A 27,238-nucleotide genomic window follows, 5' to 3' on the forward strand; every position below is an offset into this window, starting at 1 on the left:
GCGAGGCTGGCCCATCAAGCGCCTGACATGTGGAACAACACAGAAGGACCTCACCCAGGGTGCCCCTTAAAATGCCTGACGTGCTTAAGTACAGAGTAGGACTCCACCCAGTGTGCAGCTGTAGGTGCCTGATGTGCTGACCTACACAGGAGGACCCAGGCGGGGTGCCCCATTAAGTGCCTGATGCACCAATCTACAGAGTAGGACCCCAGCCAGGGGGGCCTCTCTATGTGCCTGATGTGCTGAACAATAGAGAAGGACCCCAGGCAAGGGAACCCTCTAAGTGCCTGAACCGGTGGAGCTATGGAGGAAGACTAGCCAATGAGGCCTTCTGATTGCCAGTTACCAGAGGCTCAAAAAAAGATTCTGATAGGGCCATAACTCCTGCAGCTGACGCAGTCTGTGTCCCTGCACACTTGGTCAGGTTATCCCCAACTCAAGCACCTTCACACTCAACCCTCACTGGGGCAAAGCTGCCACAGGCTAAGTCTTGTGTCTATACATGTGGGAATGCTTCGCTAGTGTCCAACTCTATGCGACCCTGTGAACTGTGGCCTGCCAAGCTTCTCTGTCAGTGGGGTTCTCCAGGGAAGAATACTGGAGTATATTGGCCAATATTGGTTGCCACACCCTTGTAGAGCACTATATCTCCTGCTGCCCCAGCTTCCAACTCCTCTGAGTACCTGGTGCTGCCAAAACCCCTGCAACCTAAGCAGCTGTACCACCTCCACACCCACCCCTCACTGGGGCAGACGCAAGTCCTCCAGAACAGTCTCAGGAGCAAACCCCAGTGGACGACCCACATGCACAGGTAGAAATAAAACCACAACTGAAACCCAGGGGCAGTCTGGCTAAGGAAGAAGAGCCAAAACCTTCCCAGTAGCTGTACAAGCTGCAGATTAAATCCACAGGATCAACTAAGCAGACTCTGTATCTATGGTATATATAAAAGGATACTGAGAGCGTCCAAAAAAAATGCACTAGTTCTGATAGCTGTGGACACTGGGGACACTGGAGGCAAGAACACACAGGAGTAGAACCAGATGAGAATGTAAGCTGCCCACACAGCAGGTCCACAGACCAGCGAAGCGTTGGAGGGCACCCTAGGTAGGAAACGTGGACTGTGACTCCCAGAGAGGGAAAGGTCACTGACAGCAGTGATTCAAGAAAAATATTTACTATTCTTACATTTTGACTTGGTTCTTTTGGGGTTTTCTTTCTTTTTTTTTTTTAACCTTTTTCCTCTGTTGTAGTGGTCGATTTTATTAGCACTATGATCTTTTGAGTTTCTTTTCTCAATCACATTTTTCATTGCTGTTATAAAGGTCTGTCTTCACATTGGCCTTTTGCAGTTCTGTGGAGTTTTCCTTTTTCTTCTTCTTCTTTTTTATTTATTTATTTTTTTTTTAATTTTAATATTTAAATGTTTTAAACCTATTATTCTTTCTACATTTATTCCTCTGTTTGCTTTTCCTACTGTTCTTTCCTCCTTGCAGATAACCTTTAATAAATACATCTTCTTTATCTACCTCTATTTAACTCTGCATTTCTATTCTTTTCCTTCTTTTTCTCACCATATTTGTTAGTTTTGTTTTCATTGTGATATATTTCCCAGTTGGTATGTTGCTTTAGTTTTGTTTTCCAGTTTGTGCTTTAGTTTTGTTCTTAACTGGTAGATATCATTTTTGGTTTCCTTTGTTCCCTGGGTCAATCCACTGTACTTTATTTTTGTTGGACTGTTTTGATTTTGCATATGGGTATATATGCATATGTGTATATTCCATTATTTTAATCATTATTTGCCTGATTCTATAACTGCCATTTTTATGGAGTTCATCTTTGGTTTCTTGTTATTGTATATTTGTTTTAATCCCATTTAATTCCGTAACAAACCACCTATGGAATCTCCATTCCTGGCCAGAGATAAAGCCCTGAGCCTTTGGAATGGGAGCACCGACTCCAAGACCCTAGACTACCAAAGAACTCCTAATCCTAGGGAACATCAAATAGTGAGAATGCCCACAAAGACAACCACTTGTATATAAGACCTGGCATTACACAACTGCCAGTAGCACCCTGTGCAGAACACCTCATCCAAACAACAAACAAGTCAAAAATACAAACCCAATCATCAGCAGACAGGATTGCCACTTCACTCAGCCCTGCTCACCCCAGGAAAAAAAAATCACCACAAATCTCACCCTACTGGAAGCTTACACAAACCACTGGACAAACTTTATGAGGGAAGAAACCAAAAGGAAGAAAGAATTCAACCTTGACGGCTGGGAAAAGGAGACCTCAAACACAGTAAGTTAAAAAAAATAATGAAAAGGTACAGAAACATTGCACAAATGAAGGAATAAACTAGAAACACACAAGTCCAAATAAATGAGGAGGAAATAGGCAAACTACCCGAAAATGATTTCAGAATAATAATTGCAAAGAAGATCAAAAACCTTGAAAATAGAATGGAGAAAATGCAAGAATCAATTTAAAAAGACCTAGAAGAATTAAAGAATGAACTCACAGAGACAAACAACACAATTACTGAAAATAAAAATACTCTAGAAGGAATCAATGGCAGAATATCTGAAGCAGAAATATAGATCAGTGAACCGGAACATAAAATTCTGGAAATAACTTCTGAAGAGCAGAATAAAGCAAAAACAATGAAAAGAACTGACATAGTCTCAGAGGCCTCTAAGACAATATTAAACATACCAACATTTGAATTATAGGGTTCCCAGAAGAAGAAGAGAAAATGAAAGGGTATGAGAAAATTTTTGAAAAGATTATAGTTAAAATTTTCCCCAACATGGAAAGGGAAATAGTCAATCAAGTTCAAGAGGCACAAAGAGTCCTATACAAGATAAACCAAAGGAGAAACATGCCAAGACACATACTAATCAAACTAACAAAGATTAAGCACAAAGAAAGAATATTAAAATCAGCAAGGGAAAAGCAACAAGTAACATAAAAGGAAACCTCACATGTTTAACAGCTGATCTTTCAGCAGAAACTCTACAGGCCAGAAGGAAACGGCAGGATATATTTAAAGTAATGAAAGGGGAAAATCTACAACTAAGATTACTCTACTGCCAAGGATCTCATTCAAAATTGTGGGGAACTCAAAAGATTTATAGACAAGCAAAAGTTAAAGAGAATTGAGTAAAACCAAACCACCTTTACCACAAATGTTAAAGGAATTTATATAGTCAGGAAATACAAGAGAAGAAAAAGATCTACAAGAGAAAAGAGAAGAAAAAGATCGCTGGGAGAAATATCAATAACCTCAGATACACAGATGACACCACCCTTATGGCAGAAAGCAAAGAACTAATGAGCCTCTTGATGAATGTGAAAGAGGAGAGTAAAAAGTTGGCTTAAAACTCAACATTCAGAAAACAAAGATGATGGCATCCAGTCCTATCACTTCATGGCAAATAGATGGGGAAACAATGGAAACAGTGACAGATTTTATTTTGGGGGGCTCCAAAATCACTGCAGATGGTGACTGCAGCCATGGAATTAAAAGATGCTTGCTCCTTGGAAGAAAAGCTATGACCAACCTAGACAGCATATTAAAAAGCAGAGACATTACTTTTACAACAAAGTTCAATCTAGTCAAGGCTATGGTTTTTCCAGTAGTCATGCATGGATGTGAGAGTTGGACAATCAAGAAAGCTGCTGCTGCTGCTGCTGCTAAGTCACTTCAGTCGTGTCCAACTCTGTGCGACCCCATAGATGGCAGCCCACCAGGCTCCCCCGTCCCTGGGATTCTCCAGGCAAGAACACTGGAGTGGGTTGCCATTTCCTTCTCCAATGCATGAAAGTGAAAAGTGAAAGTGAAGTCGCTCAGTCATGTCCGACCCTCAGCGACCCCATGGACTGCAGCCTTTCAGGCTCCTCCATCCATGGGATTTTCCAGGCAAGAGTACTGGAGTGGGGTGCCATTGCCTTCTCCGAAAGAAAGCTGAGCACTGAAGAATTCATGTTTTTGAACTGTGGTGTTGGAAAAGACTCTTCAGAGTCCCTTGGACTGCAAGGAGATCCAACCAGTCAATCCTAAAGGAATTCAGTCCTGAATATTCATTGAAATGACTGATGCTGAAGCTGAATCTCCAATACTTTGGCCACCTGAGGCAAAGAACCGACTCATTGGAAAAGACCCAGATGCTGGGAAAGACTGAAGGTGGAAGGAGAAGGGGATGACAGAGAATGAGATGGTTGCATGGCATCACCAATGAGATGGACATCATTTTGAGTAGGCTCCAGTGGTTGGTGATGAACAGGGACGCCTGGGGTGCTGCAGTCCATGGGGTCGCAAAGAGTCGGACACAACTGAGCAACTGAACTGAACTAAACTGAGACAATTAAGAAAATGGCAATAGGAACACACATATCAATAATTTCTTTAAATGTAAATGGATTAAATGCTCCAAACAAAAGATACAGACTGGCTGAATGGATACAAAAACAAGACCTATATATATGCTGTCTACAAGAAATCTACTTCAGACCTAAAGACACATATAGACAGAAAGTGAGAGGATCGAAAAATATATTCCATGCAAATGGAAAGCAAAAGAAAGCTGGAGTAGCAATCCTCATGTCAGATAAAATAGACCTTAAAATGAAGAAGATTACAAGAGATAAGGAGGGACAGTACTAATGATCAAGGGATCAATCCAATAGGAAGACATAACAACTGCAAATATCTATGCATTCAACATAGGAGCACCTCAATACATAAACAAACACTAACAGACAGAAAAGGAGAAATTGACAGTAACACAATAATGGTAGGAGACTTTAACACCCCACTTACACCAATGGACAGATCATCAAAGCAGAAAATTAACAAGGAAACACAAGTCTTATATGATATATTAGATGAGACAGATCTCATTGATATCTTCAGAACATTCCATCCAAAAGAAGAAGAATACATTTTCTTCTCAAGTGTACATGGAACATTCTCTAGGACAGACTACATCCTGGGTCATAAAGCAAATCTCAGTAAATTTAAGAAAACTGAAAATCATATCAAGCATCTTTTCTGACCACAATGCTATGAGACTAAATATCAATTACAAAAAAAAAAAAAAAAACACTGTAAAAAACACAAACACATGGAGATTAAACAATATATTTCTAAATAATGAATAGGTTACTAAAGAAATCAAAAGGGAAATCAAAAAATTCCCAGAAAATAAATGACAATGAAGACACAACTCCTCAAAATCTATGGGATACAGCAAAAGCAGTTCTAAGAGCTAAGTTTATAGCAACACAATCCTACCTCAAGAAACAAACAAAAAAAACATTGGACAGACAACCTAACTTTCTGCCTAAAACAACTGGAAAAAGAAGAACCAAAAAATCCCAAAAGTAGTAGAAGGGAAGAAATCATAAAGATCATAGCAGAAATAAATGATAAATGAAAAAAAGAAAAGAAAATTAGTAAAGATTAATAAAACTAAAAGCTGGTTCTTTGAGAAGATAAACAAAATTGACAAACCTTTAGTCACACTTTTTAAGAAAAAAAGAGAGAAGAATCAAATCAGTAAAATTAGAAAATGAAACAGGAGAGGTTACAACAGACAATGCAGAAATACAACAAATTACAAGAGACTATTATGAACAACTAAATGGCAATAAAATGGAAAAAATGAACAGAATCTTAGTAAAGATCATTCTTCCAAGACTGAACCAGGAAGAAATAGAAAGTATGAACAAATCAATTACAAGCACTGAAATCAAAACTGTGCTCAAAAATCTCCCAAAAAACAAAAGCCCAGGGCCAGATGGCTTCATAGGGAAATTCTACCAAACATTTAGAAAAGAGCTAATGACTATCCTTCTAAAATTCTTTCAAAAAAATTGCAGAGGAAGGAACACTTCGAAACTCATTCTGTAAGGCCACCATCACCCTGATGCCAAAACCAGACAAAGACAACACAGAAAAAGAAACCTAAAGGCCAATATTACTGATGAACATAGATGTAAAAATCCTCAACAAAATTCTAGCAAACAGAATTCAACAACACATTAAAAAGCTCATACACTATGATCAAGTTGGGGTTATTCCAGGGATGCAAGGATTCTTCAATATATACAAAGCAATCAATGTGATACATCATGTAAACAAATTGAAAAATAAAAACAATATTATCATCACAATAGATGCAGAAAAAGCCTTTGAGAAAATTCATCACCCACTTATGATTAAAACTTTTCAAAAAATGTGCATAGAAGGAACCTAGCTCAACATAGTAAAGGCCATATATGATAAGCCCACAGGACACATTATTCTCAATGGTAAAAAACTGCCAACACTCCCCCTAAGATCAGGAACAAGACAAAGGTGGCCACTCTCACCACTATTACTCAACATAGTTTTGGAAGTCATAGATACAGCAATCAGAGAAGAAAAGAAATAAAAGTAATCCAGATTGGAAAACAAGAAGTAAAGCTCTCGCTTTTTGCAGATGACATGATACTATACATAGAAAACCCTGAAGATACTATCAGAAAATTATTAGAGCTAATCAGGGAATTTAGCAAAGTCACAGGATACAAAATCAATACACAGAAATCACTGGTGCATTCCTATATACTAACAGTGAAAAATCAAAAAAAGAAATTAAGGAATCAATTCCATTCACCAGTGCAACAAAAAGAATAAAATAACTAGGAATAAACCTACCTAAGAAGACAACACTATACAGAAAATTATAAGACACTCATGAAAGAAACCAAAGATGACATAAACAGATGGAGAGACAGTCCATGTTCCTGGGTAGGAAGAATCAATATTGTGAAAATGACTATACTACCAAATGCAATCTACAGATTCAATGTGATCCCTATCAAATTACCAATGGCATTTTTCACAGAACTAGAACAAAAATTTTCACAATTTATATGGAAACACAAAAGACCCTGAATAGCCAAAGCAGTCTTAAGAAAGAAGAATGAAGCTGGAGGAATCAACCTTCCTGACTTCAAACTGTACAAAGGTACAGTCATCAAAACAGTATGGTACTGGCACAAAAACAGAAATATAGACCAATGGAATAAGATAGAAAGTCCAGAAATAAACCCACGCACCTATGGGCACCTCATTTTTGACAGAGGAGGAAAGGATATACAATGCGGCAAAGAGAGCCTATTCAATAAGTGGTGCTGGGAAAACTGGACACCTACATGTAAAACAATGAAAGTAGAATACTTCCTAGCACCATACACAAAGACAAACTCAGAATGGATTAAAGACCTAAATGTAAGACAAGAAACTATAAACCCCTTAGAGGAAATCATAGGCAGAACACTCAATATAAATCAAAGCAAGATCCTCTATGACCCACGTCCTAGATTAATGGAAATAAAAACAAAAGTAAACAAGTGGGACCTGATTAAACCTAAAAGCTTTTGCACAGCAAAGGAAACTATAAACAAGGTGAAAAGACAACCCTTGGAATGAGAGAAAATAATAGCAAATGAAACTGACAAAGGATTAATTTCCAAAATATACAATCAACTCATTCAACTCAAAACCAGAAAAACAAACAATCCAATCAAAAAGTGTGAAAAAGACCTAAACAGACATTTCTCCAAAGAAGACATACAGATGGCTAACAAACACATGAAAAGATGCTCAACATCACTTATTATTAGAGAAATGCAAATCAAAACTACAATGAGATATCACCTCCCACCATTCAGAATGGCCATCATCTAAAAGTCTGTAAATGATAAATGCTGGAGAGGGTGTGGAGAAAAAGTAATGCTCTTGCACTGTTGGCGGGAATGTAAATTGATATAGCCACTTTGGAAGATGGTATGGAGATTCCTTAAAAAACTAGGAATAAAACCACCATATGACCCACCAGTCCCACTCCTAGACACATATACCCCAATGTTCATTGCAGCACTATTTGCAATAGCTAAAACATGGAAGCAACCTAGATGCCCATCAACCGATGAATGTATAAAGAAATTGTTGTATCTATATACAATGGAATATTACTCAGCCATAAAAAGGAACACATTTGAGTCAGTTCTAATGAGGTGGATGAACCTAGAGCCTATTACACAGAGTGAAGTAAGTCAGAAAGAGAAAGACAAATATTGTATACTAACACATATATATGGAATCTAGAAAGATGGTACTGAATAATTTATTTGCAGAGCAGCAATGGAGAAACAGACATAGAGAACAGACCTATGGACATGGGGAGAAGGGAGGAGAGGGTGAGATGTATGGATAGAGTGGAAACATGGAAACTTAATATGTAAAATAGCCAATGGGAATTTGCTGTATGTCTCAGGGAACTCAAACAGGGGCTGTGTATCAAACTAGGGGGTGGAATGGGAAGGGAGATTGGAGGAAGTTTCAAGAGGGAGGGGACATATGTATACCTATGGCTGATTCATGTTGAGGTTTGACAGAAAACAACAAAGTTTTGTAAAGCAATTATCCTTCAATTAAAAAATAAATAAATTTTGAAAAAAATTTTTTTTTAAATAGGATGTTAACAAACTGCCGAGTGTTCCCATACAGACAGGGGATAGGTGCATGTAAGTGTGCAGCTGGAGGTGAAATCAGAAAAGATCACAAAGAGAATAGGGAGCCATCTGAAAATTTGAGGGGGTAGCAGCAGCATTTCTGGTAACCACATACAGCATTCATGGGTGAGTGTGAAAGCAAAGACTAGGAGAGCATTGAGGAGGCTATGACAATCACAGGAGTGTTAGATGATGGCTCTGAAATTAGGGGAGAGAACTGAGAGTTATTTAGGAGAAATAATCAACAGAACTTGATAACTGATTATGGAAAAATTGGTAATCTTGCAGTGGCTTCTGGCACAGGTCATTGGATTGTTTATGTTGTCACAACCAGAAATATAGGCTGGTTCTGGCCCACATTAAAATAAGCTCTAGATTCATTTATTGCCCCAAACTCTGTTATTTAACCCCATCCTTCTACACCTAAGCCTCCAGTTTAATGCAGGGCCTCTTTGACTCTCACATGTCTCCTAGGTAGCCCCCTAAACAAATCTCTATCCCAATCCAGTATTTCTCAAAGTGAGCTCTTTATTCTAACTAATCAGGATGTCCCGTGGTGCTTGATAAAAATGCAGAATTCTTGGCCTTATTCCAGACCCCATGAGGGACAAAATTTGCATTTTGATACTTTCAACTTTGAGTACCATTAGCCTGATCCAGCCTACCTACTATTATCCAATTTATTTTTCTTAAACTCTGCTTTCCTCATGTCACTTGCTTGCTCAAACTGATTTCTAATCTACCTGGACTTTAAGATCTTCTTTTAACTTGATTTTTGAATCTTTCCAATATACATTTTTTGTTCTGTACAAAATCAACCTCATTTCTCATTTCTTCCTTCTCGCCCACCTGCCATACCCCCTCCCAAATACAATTTGGTTCTCTTTCCAAGCTTTTGCATTGAATATTACTTCCACAATCTGAGAGCTTTTCCATCATTTCCCCTCCCCCATCAAATCCCAACCACCATATCCTGAAAGTCTAGAAATTTGCATGGATTTTTCTCTAATTACTCTAACCCACCTTATGTCTCCTACCTAATACATAATATTGCTATGGCACAATTAGCAGGCACAATTTAAGATTTGATTATTTCAACATATATTATTGCAATGATAAGGTTTTATTCTTATTTTCCAGTCATTAGCGCACCTAGCACAGTTCTTGGTACACAATAAGCACTAAAGAAATATTTGCTGATTTTGGAAATCATTCCAAAAGATGGATGGCATTTTCTCCCCAATGTCACACGAATCTGTTAGGTAGTTAGAATGGGAAACAGGAGTCTAGAATGGCAGTGGCTAAAAGATAAGGAAGGGAAAACCCATGAAAATAGAACAAAGGAAGGTTCGAGGGCCGGAGTGAGGACCTCAGGTAGAACAAACAACACTCCTGGCTAGCCCAATTTACATACGGCAGGCCCAGGGAGAGAAAAAAACATATAGAAAGAGAAGCCCAAGGGTATCTCTCTCTCTCTCTCTCTCTCTCTCGGTGGATTTTCCTGCTATTTTCTAAATAAAATGGAGCTGTAACACGGAGCTGTAACACTGATTTGTCTAAGAGCTATAACATGGTCTGTCCAAGACCTGAAAGCTGTGACACACCAAGGGCTTTAATGTTCATCACTCCAAATCTTTGTTGTGATGAGACAGAACCAAGGAGCATACACTCGCCTGACAAATCCAAAAAGACAAAAAGAGGACTTCAATATTTAAAAGCAAAACAAATGTAAATATATTCACTATTCTAGATACCTGGTGATGTTAAAGATAATGTTTCCTGGGGCAGGGGGCGGGGTGGGGGGTGGATAAATTGGGAGACTGGGACTGACATACATACACTACAATGGGAGTGTGCATGCTCAGTTGTGTCTGACTCTTTGCAACCCCACAGACTGCAGCCCACCAGACTCCTCTGTCCATGGGATTCTCCAGGCAAGAATACTGGAGTGGATTGCCGTGCCTTCCTTCAGGGGATCTTCATGACTCAGGGATTGAACCCACATCTCCTGCATCTCCTGCATTGGCAGGTGGATTCTTTATCACTGTGCCACCTCAGGAAGCCCATGTACACACTAGTATATATAAAACAGATAGCTTATAAGAACCTGTTGTATAGCACAGGAAACTCTACTCAATACTCTGTAATGGTCTGTATGAGAAAATAATCTGAAAAACAGTGGATATATGTATATGAATAAGTGATTTACTTTTCTGTACATCTGAAACTAACACAACACTGTAAATCCACTAAACTTCAACAGAAATTTTAAAAAAAGATAATGTTTCCTGACCTGTTTTCTAAATACAGACTGCTTAATCATGAAGGCAAGGTCATTACAAACAGCTCTTAATTAAAATACAGGCCACTTTTGGTGTATTGATGTAATAGTGTATCATGTAATTGTGGCACTGCAACGCAGTGTCTCATGTATATAACCTTTAGATCAGCAGTCCCCAACCTTTTTGACACCAGGGACCAATTTCATGGAAAATTATTTTTCCACAGACTGGGGTAGGTGAGGATGAGTTCAGGAATATTCAACCACATTGCATTTATTGTGTACTTTATTGCTAATCTAATGCCATCGCTGATCTGACAGGAAGTACTGGTCTGCGGCCTGGAGGTTGTGGACCCCTGCTTAGATGACAGCAACTAAAAGAACCTTAAAAGATAATGCAAGCCAATCACTTCAATTTATCTACTTAATAACTAAACCTCAGATAAATTATACGACTTGCCCAAAGTCATAAAGCTGATGAGTAGCACCCAGCAAAGATAAGCACCCAGGCCTCCTGACTGAACATCATAGGCTGCTTTCATTACACCATGTGCTCAGAGATACTAAAGTCAAAGTAAGATGCTTCAGTAAGAATTCCTATTAGCATAAATGAAACTTTTAGGAGTCTCTCCCTGCTATCCTGAAAAATTAAGGTAAAACACACCTCAGAATCATAAGGACTGACACAGGCACAGTTCCAAAAAAAAATTTTAAAAAGAAGTAAAACTTTCTAAGACAAAATATACAATCACATTCCAGTTCTAAAGTACTTCCCAAAGCCACAGGAAAAATACTTACATAGTTAAATTCTAATCATGTGATCTTAACATTCATCTTACTACTTTGGTAAAATATACACCAAAAGAAGAACCGAACACATAAAATGCTAGAAGCAAAAATCACTCAATCTCCAAAAGCACGAATTCACATCTAAGGGTAAAACACATCTTTGGTACTCACCGTAACTTTACTTCCAACTATCTGCATGCAGAGGTCAACGGAGAGTAGTTATGGTGTAAAAAAAAAAAAAAAAAACAAACAGCAACAGTATTAATAATCAGAAGCTTTTCACAGAAGTGTTTAGTAAATTAGTAAATAGCACCTCTATGTGTACTTTTAATACTTTAGATCTAGAGGTTAAATACATCAGTAATGATTTCTACCATATTCCAAAAATGTATAAAGTCAGCAGAATAAAGATTCCCAAATAAAATTATTACCATTTGAGGATCTTTTTAAAGTTTTCTGTAATGGGCTTCTCAACTAGTTGTAGTATAAATATCAAGTAATTCAAGATTAAGTGCAATCAGGCATCAGATATTTTATCAGCCCACAACCTCTCAAAAATTATCATGAGAAAATTGAATTTTATTCTAATATTGTTTTTTTTTCTTTCCGTGTTTTAACAGGCATACTATTAAGCTTGAAATTAGGTATTTTAGAATATAAATGTTGTACGTAAAGTCATGTGTTTAAGTTAATAAATAAACTTGAGATTGAAAATGGGAAATTTTTTATTGTTATGAATTTAAGGTTTAAAATATTGTTTTATATTATACTTGAAAATTACAAAGAAGATAGATTGCTTATGATTCTGGTTTTCTAGGTCATCCTAGCATTTCTATTATAACAACACAGTTTTCTATATAATGTGAAGACAAAGAAGCAGTTTGTATTTAAATATACTTATTCAGAAGGAGGAAATAGTTCAAAAATTACAACCTCAATTGAGTTTTTCTTATGGTGAAGAGATAAGAGAATTCCTAAGAATTTGTGCTTAAGAAGGCAAGAACTAAAATCATAGTCCTAAAGTATAATTTTATGCCAGAATCCAAATATAAATCATTGTTATCAGATTCCTACACTTGAATATCAAGCAATGTTCAAAAAAAGAGTTCATCCATATTCTAAAACTATAAATCTGATAGCACATATTATCAATACATGTTCTAATTATTAGCTAGTACTTTAAAAATAAAAAGCTGAAATCCCAATAAGAATCCTAAGTTTAACAGGATACTACAAGATACAAAAAGAAATGATAGTTTCCTAATTAACTACTTCAGAGGACTCCATGAATCTCCAAATAGAAAAGCAGCTTTCTTAAATATTCATTCGACAGACTATCTACAGACAGCGACTATTTAGTTGAATAAAAGCCACTGTGGTGCCGTTAACAGTCTTCTGAATTCAAAGATACACTATTGACCTAAATTATTTCCTCCCACCAAAAAGAGGTCTTATTTGTCCCATGTTTATTTAGCACAGACATGAAATTAAAAAAAAAAAAAAAGAATTGCAAGCCTGTCTTAACAATTAAGCAGGTCTATACTATTCTCACTTAGCGCAGCGGCTGCAACCAGTGCACTTAGCGCGGCGGAGAGGAGCTACCCCACGCCCGAGGCCAGGGGCGGCGAGTTGGTAATGGACAGGGAGGCCTGGCATGCTGCGATTCATGGGGTCACAAAGAGTCGGACACGACTGAGCAACTGAACTGACTGATAACTATTCTGATTGCAAAATGACTGCATTTAGTTAAAGTATATACAGCTAACAGATTAGATGAGCCAAGAAAAGCTAAAAGAAACTGGTCTGGTCAGCTTTGGGTTCAATTGTTTCACCGTATCTAGGTGATGTCTGGCAAAGACTTGAGAAGGAAACTACCTGATAGTGGCAAAGGCAAAACCATTAATACATGTATGTGTGTGTGCTAAGTCACTTCAGTTGTGTCTGATTCTGTGTGACCCTATGGACTATAGCCTGCCAGGTTCCTCTGTCCATGGGATTTTCCAGGCAAGAATACTGGAGTGGGTTGCAATGCCTTTCTCTAGGAGATCTTCCTGACCCAGGGATCAAACTCATGTCTCTTATGTCTCCTGCATTGGCAGTAGGTTCTTTACCACTAGTGCCACCTGGGAAGCCAACACATGTATACACACAAACAAAAAGATATACTGCAACTCTTAACTGCTTATGATATATGTGTTTGTGCTTAGTCACTCAGTTGTGTCTGACTCTTTGCAACCCCATGGACTGTAGCCCACCAGGCTTCTTTGCCATGGGGATTCTCTAGGCAAGAATACTGGAGTGGTTGCCATGCTCTCCTCCAGGGAATCTTCCCAACCCAGGGATAGAACTCAGGTCTCCCACATTGCAGATGGATTCTTTACTGTCTGAGCTGCCAGGGAAGCCTGCTTATGATATGGGCCAATCTGAAAATATTTAGTGATGTATTTGGTATCACTATTTTAAATTATTTGCTACTGAGAGTTTTTTTTAATCAATGCTACCTTTCAATATATCTTCAAAAAACTAACTTTACATATTTTTAAATCTCAACCTCAAAGACTGTGATTTAAGTTAGAAATAAATTAGTTTCTTAATATTCTCATAAGGACACTGACATCTGGCAAACTAATGTTCGGATTTCAGTGACTAATTTTTTCCTCTTAAACGTCTATGCGTGCGTGCTCAGTCGCTCATCCATGTCTGACTTTTTGACCCCATGGACTGTAGCCCACCAGGCTCCTCTGTCCATGGGATTCTCAAGACAAGAATATTGGAGTGATTTCCTTCTCCAGGGGATTTCCTAACCCAGGGATCGAACCTGCATCTCCTGCTTGGCAGGCAGATTGTTTACTATCTGAACCACAAGGGAATACCCACATAAACATCTATATATACTGTTAAAATATAACATGCAAGATTCCCTCTAAATCACTGATGTCTTCTGCCTCTCAGGATTATGAATTAGTATGACAATGTTGCAATTTTTTTTTAACTTGTGGTTTTCATTTTATTTAAAATCCACTGACACTGTGTGCCATATACCATGACAGCTGCCGACAATGTGGCAGGCATGTTGGGGTGCAAACATGATTGTGTCACATTGCTGCCTTGAGGAATGTAGGTTTTGGGGACTGGAGTCTGACGAGGAGGAAGCCCATGGGAACCACACAGGGAAAAGGCAGGGACGCTGAGAGTGCAGCTGCTCAGCGACTGTTTGGGGGCAGAGAAGCACAAAGCTTTGAAGAGGCGTGGGTTTGGAGTGAAGCCAGGGTGAAGGTGAAGAGAACAGGAACAGGCTGGGTGACATGAAGCCGCTGATGTTCGGTAGTGAGTTGGGCAGGTAGTAAGGAGGGCGGGGAGGCCGGCAGCTGTCACACTGAACAGCCCAGTGAGTGCACGTTGCAATATTAACAAAGCTTGGTTTTGCACTTCTGAAAACTTATGTTGGTGCTGTGAAAACAAAGACTCTTCCAGACTATCTGTGGCCAAATTATCTACATGTACCTGGGCCTCCCTGGTGGCTTAGATGGTAAAGAATCTGCCTGCAATGCAGGAGACCCGGGTTTGATCCATGGGTTGGGAAGATCTCCTGGAGAAGGAAATGTCAAACCACTCCAGTATTCTTGGCGTGGGAAATACCGGGGACAGAGGCGCCTGCAGGGCTACAGTCCATGGAGTTGCAAAGAGTCAGAAGTGACTTAGCAACTAAACAACAAGATCAAGACCATAACCACACTTGTTACAGAAAGTAAGAGTCCAGTTCCAACAGAGAAGAGACTCTTTTCCACTCTCTTACTAAGTCCATTCATCACTGACAGAGTTACTCAAGGTACTTTTTCCTTTGCATTCATACATGTTTTATTATGGAATTTGAAGAGGAAAAAACTAAGCAATAGTTTTCATCATTATCTTTTAATTTCCTTTATATTCTCTTATCCCAGGCTAATTTTGGCATGATCAGTTACACAACAAAAGACTCCCCTTTGCTTTAGAAACAGGTTTTGTGTCTAAACCCATGTATTTGTTTCATCTTGCTTTACTGTCCTTCCCACAAACCCAGGAGAATGACGGATATTGCTTATTGAGTACATATTTTGTTTTTCAATTCCATGTAAAATGACGAAAGCAGGTGTTAAAGGGGGAAATGTACAATTTATGTTTAAATTTAACTGTAATTTTCACGTTTTACATATGACTTATGATAAAATATTTTTCTACCAGGTACTCTAGTCCTTAAATTTGCTTTTACTTCAAGATAAAAGTTTTGACTATTTGCAAAACATTTTCATAAAGCAGTGGTTACAATCATATCTACTTTAAATGTGGAAGCATTTTTAATCAGTGTGTCAATATAATGAAAAAATAAGCATAAAAGAGTATGACATGCAAAGTATCCTTAAAGCCTAATAAAAGCCAGCAGGATGGAAACCTTAGTTACACATAAATGGTCATAGGTGACATTATAATTCATGCAAATTTTATTGTCATGATCACGAAGAGATCACAAAAGATGAGAGGATGGTTTGTCACTAAATGGCATCCCTCTCACCTTCAAAAGGAAATAAGATATGTAATTTTCTTTGTTTTCACCACAGAACACAGTACTAACAATTGTCTCTCCAAAGTGAGAAAGCTTTAAAACATGCTTGTCAATAGGCTTTCTTTCATCGTATTTAGTCCATGAAAAATACAAGCAAATAAAACATATAACCTTAGAGCACTAATTAAAGTTCTATAGGCATGTCAAGTGATCCTATGTGTGCTAAAGGAAACAAATAAGGATCATATACTAAATAGTTATTTGTATCAATTTTGAAACTAATGCCTTTAGTATAGAGTTTCCATGTCTTTTGAGAAATTTCCATTTTTCAAATAAATCAATTCAAGACAGCTCAGCCAACGTTTACCCCAAGTTTAGCATTTTAATCTGAAAATGAGTATATAAATCAGTGTGCTTTTTCTCAGTCAGTTAAAGAGGAAACAATACAAAGATAAATGAAAACAAGTTCTACATAGAGACTGAGTCAAAATCAAAAGGTTAAGAAGTAAGAGCTTCATACAATTTTCATTATATTCAGTTACAGTTACACAAACAAAAACAACAAATGAGCCAGAGACACTAACAAAATCTTGCCATTAAAATCAGCACCTAATTATTTATATATAATTATCTGTACTTTGCACTCAGATATAACTATATAGATTTACTAGTGCATTTGCCTTTAGGTATTTGAAAAATAACACTGAATGTACACCCAGCATTTCCTAAAGCATTGTACTGTGAACAATAACTTGAGTGCAAAAATGAGAAGAGATTCATCAGAATTTCAAAGTAAAACCCTATGCCTCACCTAATTCTATTGAAAATGGGGCTCAAGGCAAATTTCACTTATCACTTGAAACACATTTCTGCCCTTGGACACCAGAAGCAAATTAAAAAACATGCTGTTGTTCTGCTATGGCAGAGCTACAATGCATTATGTTTAAATAGTTCAGCATTCAGATTTAGTTTACTTAAAGTACAATATGGAATCAATACAATTGTAGAATTCAGACAAAATGCATCAGTAATTGTCACTGCAATTACTGTACTGAAACAGCATTAATAGGATAGGCAAATAATTTTAGAATATATTTTGCCGATGAAGAACTATTTTATTCACTGGTCAACTTTTTAAATTTAAAATATGTATGCCTTAAATGTAAATGTATGTGTGTAATATACACGTCACACAAACATAAAATCACTGTGTGTTTTTGTGTGTGTATATATATACATACAACATATGTACGTTATATATGTACACATTCATAGTGATTTTATGAACTCTGTGAAAAGCTTCTTCTTTACAGAAATGTAAAAGATACAGTCCACTATTTCAAAAAATATTCTTTTCTTACAAAAATAAATCAAATTTCCAGACTCGTTTTGGAAGCACTTTAGGAAATAAACAAAGCAATATATTCCACTAAAACACGAAGTTTTTCCTGCTGCAGACAAGCCTTTTCAATGAATACTAATTTTAATTTTTTGAGACTCAAATTTCATTAAAGTTCCTATTAAACACCTTCCTTTATGTTAAATTAAGCTGTACAAGAACTATTACGAGGTAGTTTACATAGGTAGCATCACAAAAAATAAAAACAAACTGCTTATTTAAAAAATTGCTATAAATTTCAAGTAAGCAAATACCAGACGTATAACTTTAATGTAAACTTAGTTAAATCTTGTGACTAGGCTATGTTTGTCCTTCCTCAATATCTGAAGTGTTCCTATAACAAACTGTATATTAAGTGGAATAACTACAAATTGCTATTTGTTAGTAAGTGCACAAAACCTCAGCTCCAAAATTTAACCGGATTAACTCAGAGCCAACTATTCTTAGTCTGTTTTGTTTATAAAAATAGAAATCTCTTTAAGAACAGTTTTGAAATATATATAAAATGTATTAAAGTACGTATATACACTTCTTTTATGAAGTCTATATAAGTACACTGAGGCAAGAACTTAGAGATCTGAAGTTTGTTTCTTTTAAGCAGATAATGCTAAGCTCATTATATGGATGCTGGAAGCGTCTCACTACTTACAGATTTGGCAGTAGCAGAAATATACTGGACGACCATCTCACGCTTGGTGGTAAAATCTTTGTTTCGTAAAGGAGCTTTTCGCTCTTCATTAAGGTTCATGTCCTCCTGTTAAAAAGAATATTTACTGTATTAGCAAATTTCTGCTTATGAGTTTCAAAGGTGATTAATAAATATTAAGGAACAAAGTTCTACCATATATCAAAAGGAATTATATTCTATATCCTATAATAAACTATAATATAAAACGATATGACAAAGAATATATATGTATGACTGAATCACTGTGCTGTACAGTACAAATTAATACAACATTGTAAATCAACTATACTTCAACAAAATAAACTTAAAAAAGAAAAAGAAAAATTAATGTTCTCTGTATTAAAATAGTAAGTCACGCTCTGACTATCAACAACCATCATTTTTTGGCTCCTTCATTATTATTTTTCACTCTATATACCCTAATGTCATATAAATTTTACCATATATTTATGGTTCATATTGCTACCTACTCAATGAGTAGAAATAAGAAAAAAAATTTTAACTATTCCACAGGATAAACTGGCAGTTTATAGCATAGATATACATCATACAACCTTAGCAAAGTTATTTTTTTACCCGATAGCAAAAATAAACAAATAAACACTTTACTACTTGGCATATGTTCCCTTAGGATAATTATTATCTAGAAGAACAAACATAATTTGTAAATTACAGGAAATATATATCTACAATATGTCACTGAAGAAAGATTCATGAGAAGTTGCTGAATTGGGGGAAAACATCAGAAACACAGTTACCTGCATTGGGATAAAAAAGACCACTAACTGGAAAGAAAAATATTCAGTTACAACAGCACATCATTTTGAGGTTCAATAAGCTTTGATTTGGTTGGAAATGTTCCTTTATATTGTGATACACAGACATAACATTTTCACTAGATAAATCATTTTTTATTCATTTTGAAACTCATGTTAACCCCTGAAACATATTAAGACACACTTGAAGGGTCATAAAACCAAATTGGAAAGGACTACACCTCCAAAATCAACATCAAATGAAAAGACAACATACAAGGTGTGAGAAAATGTTTACAAGTCATACATCTGATATGGGGCTTGTATCCAAAGTATAAAAAGAAGCCTTACAAATCAACAATAGACAAATAACCCAACTACAAGTGGACAAAGGATTTGAACAGACATTTCTCTAAAGAAGCCATACAAATGGCCAATAAGCACATGAGTGTCAACATCACTATTCACCAAGGAAACGCAAATCAAAACCACAGTGAGACACCGCTTCACTCCCACAGTAATAAAGGCTATGGCAGAAAAGATAATAACAATTGTTGGTGAGGATGTGGAGAAACTGGAACCCTTACATACTGATGGTAAGAATATGAGATAATACAGCCACTTTGGAAAACAGTCTAGTAGTTCCTCAAAAAGTTATACGTAGAGTTACCACATGACTCAGCTTATACCCAAGACAATGAAAACATATATCCACACAAAAACTTGTACTTGAATGTTCACAGAAGAAACATTACAGTGGAAACAATTCAAATGTCTATCAAACGATGAATGGATTAAAAAATGTCATATGTCCATACAATGGACTATTATTCAGCCACAAAGACGAATGAAGTACTGATACATTCTATACTGCATGGATGAAACTTGAAATCACATTATGCTAAATGAAGGAAAGGGAAAGGAAAAGGGAAAGGGAAGTCACTCAGTCATGTCAGACTCTTAGCGACCCCATGGACTACAGCCTACCAGGCTCCTCCATCCACGGGATTTTCCAGGCAAGAGTACTGGAGTGGGGTGCCATTGCCTTCTCTGTAAATGAAGGAAGTAGATCACAAAAGGCCATACATTACATGATTCCATTTATATTAAATATCCAGAACAGGCAAACCTATAGAGATTTGTCAATTAGTGGTTGTCAGGGGCAGGGCAAGAGGGGATGGGAGAGCTGGGGTGTGACTGCCAACAGGTATGGTGTTTCATTTGTGGGTGATAAAAATGTTCTAAGAGTGAATGTTGTGATGGTTGCATGACTCTTTGAATACATGAAGAAAAAAAAAAAAAAAACACTGAACTGTATACTTTAAGAGGATGAATTTTATGGCTTCTGAATGGTATCTTGACTTTTTAAAACAAGAAAAAGAAATCAGTATTTTTATCCCTTTACTTGCTTGGTAATTCTAAAAATTACTAGTTTTTAATCAACTAAATGAATGGACAAAGAAAAATACTAAAATAATTAAAAAAAATAATGTATGAGAATGTGGGGGGAAAACAAAGGATCCATAAAAAGTAATCAAACTGCATCTATGTATTGAATAGTAACTTCAATGACACCAGTATCTCATGATATATAGTTGCACCCACTACAGTCACTGCAGTGACTCCTACAATGATTAATTCACAATTAATATCTATAAATTTCATGTATATATACCAGACCCCCCTTCCCAATTATCTCTATCACTGTCTCTACCTCTACTTTTCCTATCTTATTTCATTTCTCATTTGTATATCTTACTTGTTAATGATTTACTTGAAGCCAGGCTCTCTTTCTCTCTCAAAGGCTAGATCTAGCATTGTTGAATCAAAGTGAGAATCACAGGAATGAGGCTGGTTAGCACTTTATAAAGTCCACAGATATTCATCTATGTTCTGTGTCGACTTCAACTAACAGGGAACTCACTACCTCCACATGCAGTCCTTCCCATTACAGGGTAGTTTAACTTTTGCCAAGTTTTACTTTGGAGGACTGGATCTGAAATATGTACAACAAAATACTAACATCATGTGAAGGTGGCAAGATCATATCATTATTTTTTCTTCTCTACTTTCTAAATTTTGACTCAAATTAATTAATTTGACTCTGTTAAATTAATAAAAATAAACAATTCATAATATAGTAGAGATGGAGAAGGAAATGGCGACCCACTCCAGTATTCTTGCCTGGAAAATTGCCATGGACAGAGGAGCCTGGCAGGCTATAGTCCATGGGGTCGCCCAGAGTCGGACATGACTGACTGAGTGACTGAGTACATGTAGTAGGGAAGAGTAATATGTAAACATATCAGTATAACAGAGGCATGTACAGGATGTCTTAGGAACACAGAGGACAGATGGGAAAGACAAAAGAGAAGTCTTCATCAGGATTTGGGTCTTGAAGGAGGAGAAAAACCTGAGTGAAGGCCAAGAGATTAGCTACCAGACCACAGTAGACTTCTGTCATGGTTGGCTACCCAATAGCACTTGAACATGCCCACTATAATTTTAAACACCCACCCAGTATCAGCCCCACCAATGAAGAATCCATGAAAACCACATTTATCAGTCTCTGAGAGACTTCATTTTCACTTTCACTTTCACTTTTCGCTTTCATGCATTGGAGAAGGAAATGGCAACCCACCCAAATCCCAGGGACGGGGGAGCCTGGTGGTCTGCCATCTATGGGGTTGCACAGAGTCGGACACAACTGAAGCGACTTAGCAGCAGCAGCAGCAGCTATCCCTTATAACAATACAGTAAGGTGGCTTAGTTGTCATCCATCAAATAGATGCATATGGGGTATAGATTCACCCATGTTTTGTTAGCATGGGTGGCAACAGAGGCGACATGGATTGATGGCAGCGGACACATCTTTTTCATCACAACAATTTGACAAAGTGGTTCTGGGATAGCAACAGCTCCTTCATCAGATTATGTTTTGGCTGTGTGATTCTGGAAGTTATTCCTATACTTAGATTACCTGGAGCCTGTTTTGCAACCCTTCTGGTTCATATCTCTTTATGTGTGTTTGTGTGTGTGTGTATAAATATTCTATCTAAATTAATCAGAATAAATTATCTTATGTTTAATAATCTGGGCTATTGAAGTAACTCAAGTAATAATAATAAGAGTCCAAACTAAGAGGGATGGTAGATTGGACAGAATAAATAAACAAAAGGAACCTATAAATATTACATGAAGACAATACTCTCTACTTGAGGCTAAAGTATACCTACCAGTTTCAATTTATCTTAATGTGACATGGTTCAGCATCTCTCTCAAATACCCTGTGGTTTGATAAATCCAAGGAAGGAAAGGATTTCCATGTCCTTCACCTTGAAATACTATACTTCTCAATTCAGCCTCTGATTTTATGACTTTATTGGCAAGTACATCATTCTGCTAAATCATATTTTGTTTGTTTCCATTGAAACCTCTAAATACTGCTCATATATGCTAGCCATGTCTCCACCATCTCATAACATTCTGGTTAAATTATAGTCTCCTGCAAATAGCATGAATCTGTATCCCCAAGTAGTATCAACTCTGAAACACTGACAAGATTGAGTGTCTGTACTTGTACACTCCACAGTCAGGCCTTAGAGTGTGGTAATGCCACCACTGGCAATCTCTACATAGAGAATCTGCTAGCCTTCCAGTGACTTTTTTTTTTTAATTGACGGATAATTGTTTTACAGAATTTTGTTGTTTTCCGTCAAACCTCAACATGAATCAGCCAAAGATATACATTCTGTGTTACCATATACCTCCAATTCAATTTTTAATGACACAGGGCAAAGATCATGCTATCAAGAGTAGAATCATGGAGGCAGGCAGGATAATAATGAGAATATGGAGAATATAGACCTCGGAGGAATGTCAAGATTAAGTGCGATCATGCACCCAAGCCTGGTGTATATTAGCTAGCCATCAAAGAATGTTTGTATTATTATTCATGTTCATGTTATTATTACTTCCCTAGTCTCATTTCTTTCATTACCACTGTTCATCTTACCCCTTGTGTTTGAATAACACAAGATTATTCATCATTTTTCTACACACGCTATGCTCTTACAAATTTCCATTACTTTGTTCATGATGTTATTCTCTCTGCCTAGAATGCTGTCGACTTCACCACCCTCTCCGTTAACCCCCATCTCCTCCCACCCTACCCAAATCCATGTCAGGCGAACTCATATACTTCTGCTAATTCTTCAGATTTCCCTCAAAGCACCTCGTTTAGAAGTGACCATCTTCATGCTGCTGCTGCTGCTAAGTCGCTTCAGTCGTGTCCAACTCTGTGTGACCCCATAGATGGCAGCCCACCAGGCTACCCCGTCCCTAGGATTCTCCAGGCAAGAACACTGGAGTGGGTTGCCATTTCCTTCTCCAACGCATGAAAGTGAAAAGTGAAAGTGAAGTCGCTCAGTTGTGTCCGACTCTTATCGACTTCATGGACTACAGCCTACCAGGCTCCTCCGTCCATGGGAGTTTCCAGGCAAGAGTACTGGAGTGGGGTGCCATTGCCTTCTCCCATCTTCATGCTATTCTTCCATATTAATTTCCTATACTATAGCACTTAAAATGACACTCAATAATAAACCCATCTAGCTTAAACTATAAACTGAGGGCCAAAACTAGGTTCTTTTTTTAATCTTTGTATTGCCAAGCAAAGAGTATGCAATCCTGGAATGCACCAAGAATTTAATAAATATTTTCTGAACCAATGTGATATTTAGGAATTTTTCTCTAAATACTTTAATTTGCTTTACGGCCACAAACATTTTTATACCTATAAATCTGCTGCATAGGTTGATTGGGAATAGGTACCATTCACACAAACAGAGGAAACCATAATGACTTATCTTATTCTTACACAAAGCAGCAGCATACTACTAATTAGGCAGCTAATACTTCCAAATCATTAACTCCAGCTTTGTAATAGAATCATAAAACTAAATAGAGCAATATTCACAATTCAATACTAATTCTGAACAATGTAACTGAATATGAAACTACTACTAAACACACTGAGTTTTTAAAATTTTTATTGAAATATAGTTGACTTATAATGTTGTATTAGTTTCAGGTATACAGTAAAGTGATTCAGTTTTATAAATAAATAAATATATATATATATATACACACACACACATTTTCAGATTCTTTTCCATTATACTTTATTACAAGATATTGAGTATATTTCCCTGTACTATACAGTAGGTCTTTGTTGGTTATCTATATTATATACAGTAATGTTAAACAGACTGAGTTCTTATAGTATACAGAACACTAAAGCAAGCTTTTACTGTATTGAAAATTTAGTTGGATACTTCCACAATACGAGAAGAACTGTATTATTTTGCAATTTAAAAAAAAGATGAAGTAACTGACCACTTATAATATTTGTACTGTATTATCATCAAGCCATTGGAGAAGGAAATGGCAACCCACTCCAGTGTTCTTGCCTGGAGAACCCCAGGGACGGGGGAGCCTGGTGGGCTGCCGTCTATGGGGTCGCACAGAGTCGGACACGACGGAAGCGACTTAGCAGCAGCAGCAGCAGCATCAAGCCATATTTATAAACACTAAATCAATTATTCTCCTACCAGTTAAGCTATGATGCAATTTTCCCATTACAGACAACCTCCTTCATTCCTTCAGCAAATAAACATTGTATTCTTACAACTATTACTGAGAAACCATATAAGAATAGAGTCAAACAAGAAGGTTAAAAGTTGAACCAGCTGCCTATTCATTTGTACTCCCATTCATTCTCATTCTCTCCTTCTCCCTCTCACCTCCCATAAATCTTTAAATAGGTGACAATATACTTTTTTTAACTTTCTCATCTTCTAGCATCATTTTCTACTTTCCTAAACTTCCATTGTTTTTCTCACTTGCTTTATGAGAGGTAAATGTCAATCATATATGTTTTTACATCTCTTCCTTCCCTATAAGAATACTAGCTCCTTCTTTCTATAAAGTTGCTATAAATATCTGTGTACTTTGTATAAAGTATTTCTGTTTCTGCAACATGTATTGATCCCAGTTTAAGACTGGATTTTCTACTTGCTGTTTTTAAATCTGAACTTGACTTCACCATCAAATGCTTGCCCTCTTCCTTCTGCTTCTCAATAGTAAGTATTCAAAAAAAATTTTTTAAATTTATTTGGCTATGTATGCCAGGTTTTAACTGTAGGACATGTGATCTTTGTTGCTGTGTGTGGGCTCTTAGTTGTGGCATGCAGGATCTAGTTCTCTGATCAGGGATCAAACCCAGGTCCTTTGCACTGGGAGTGTGGAGTCTTAACCACTGGACCACCAGGGAAGTCACTCAAGTATTCTTTAACTTCTATTTTAAAGGGATCTGTACCCCTGAAGAGAATAAGCCAATGATACCCTACTACCAAAAAATACCCTAGCATGAACAGCAATTATAGATATCTTTGATTATTTTAAGATTATAAATTAATGGATTTTTACAACATTTATTTCTTTATTTTTTATTCATTTATCCAGCCGCTTATTTGGTAATGTTTGTTGTTAAAATAAGATATTAAGGTTTTTTTTTAATTTTTTAAAATTTATTTTTGAATCAAAGGATAATTACAGAATTTTCTTGTTTTCTGTCACATAGCAACATGGAATTTATTTATTTTTTATTGGAGGATAATTGCTTTACAATGTTGTATTGGTTTCTGTCATACATAAACATGAATCAGTCATAGGTATATATGTTCCCTCACTCTTGAACCTCCCTACCATTTCCCACCTCATCCCACCCTTCTAGGATGCCACAGAACACCAAGTCGAGCTCCCTATGTTATTCAGCAACTTTATTTCTTTGTTCTTTTCTAAAGAAATGTTCATATAAAGATATGTTCTACATGTAATTCCTCTAACTTCTGTCAACTAGAAAGGATAGAACATTTCTTTTTAAAATCCCAATAACAGCATCAGGGATATTCCACATAAGTAACTAATTGGCCAATTGTACCTGGTATTAATTAACCACCTCATGTCTTCAAATGATACAGTTAAGTTTACTTTTATAGACTGTAGCTACATAACATATAGAAGTCTGTATGGAAAACACAGTTAAAGGAAGTATAGAGCCAAAAGCCAGGGGCTGGGCGGGCGGTGGGGGGAGGGGATGAAATTAAATGAATGTATGGATGTGAAAATTGAACTGTGAAGAAAGCTGAGTGCCGAAGAATTGATGCTTTTGAACTGTGGTACTGGTGAAGACTCTTGAGAGTCCCTTGGACTTCAAGGAGATCCAACCAGTCCATTCTGAAGGAGATCAACGTTCTTTGGAAGGAATGATGCTAAAGCTGAAACTCCAGTACTTTGGCCACCTCATGTGAAAAGTTGACTCATTGGAAAAGACTCTGATCCTGGGAGGGATTGGGGGCAGGAGGAGAAGGAGACAACAGAGGATGAGATGGCTGGATGGCATCACCGACTTGATGGACATGAGTTTGAGTGAACTCCAGGAGTTGGTGATGAACAGGGAGGCCTGGCGTGCTGCTATTTATGCGGTCGCAATGAGTCGGACATGACTGAGCGACTGAACTGAACTGAACTGAACTGAGTACTGCAGAAAAAGTCTTCAGCTATTTCTGGTTTCAGGTCTTATTGGAGGAAATTAACTACAGAAAGTGAAAGTGAAGTCGCTCAATCGTGTCCGACTCTTTGCGACCCCATGGACTGTAGCCCACCAGGCTCCACCGCGCATGGGATTCTCCAGGCAAGAATACTGGAGTGGGTTGCCATTTCCTTCTCCAGGGGATCTTCCCGACCCAGGGATCAAACCCAGGTCTCCCACATTGCAGGCAGACGCTTTAACCTCTGAGCCATCAGGGAAGCTATGAACATCTACATATACCTCTTCACCATCAAGAAGGTAAATTTAGAATGTCTATCTAGCTATTAGGAAACACAAATTCACTCTCCCATAATCCTTAATCCTGAGTTCAACCTTCAACCAGTGGTTTCCAGAGTTCAAATATTACTTAAAGCATCAACTGTGGCTTGTGAAATATTGATGTTTAATCAAAATACAAGAAAATAAACTTTAATATTTAACGTGAGAATAATACTGAATCCCTCACTGGATCCATAGCTCCAAATGGTATAGGAATTATCTAAAGGGAAAAGTGGGGTATTCACAACCCATGTTTTTCTCACTGTCAGTGTACTACAATGTATT

At 37.2% G+C, this 27,238-nt stretch overlaps 1 protein-coding gene across 4 annotated transcripts in view; it reads right to left on the reverse strand.

The window, feature by feature from the left end:
* Positions 1–27,238, reverse strand: part of DIAPH2 (diaphanous related formin 2) — a 982,036-nt gene that overhangs the window by 877,401 nt on the left and 77,397 nt on the right. For 2 of the 4 annotated variants that reach the window (XM_027534395.1, XM_027534393.1), the window contains 2 exons: positions 18,230–18,334; positions 11,813–11,833 (listed from right to left, as the gene is read on the reverse strand). In XM_027534395.1, the coding sequence (XP_027390196.1) occupies positions 11,813–11,833; positions 18,230–18,334 (126 nt within the window). Of the gene's footprint in view, positions 1–11,812; positions 11,834–18,229; positions 18,335–18,642; positions 18,648–27,238 lie in introns of those variants that run through there. The other 2 variants (XM_027534396.1, XM_027534394.1) reach the window with 2 other exon arrangements.

Source organism: Bos indicus x Bos taurus, chromosome X, assembly GCF_003369695.1.
Source record: "Bos indicus x Bos taurus breed Angus x Brahman F1 hybrid chromosome X, Bos_hybrid_MaternalHap_v2.0, whole genome shotgun sequence".
Taxonomy (NCBI): Eukaryota; Metazoa; Chordata; class Mammalia; order Artiodactyla; family Bovidae; genus Bos; species Bos indicus x Bos taurus.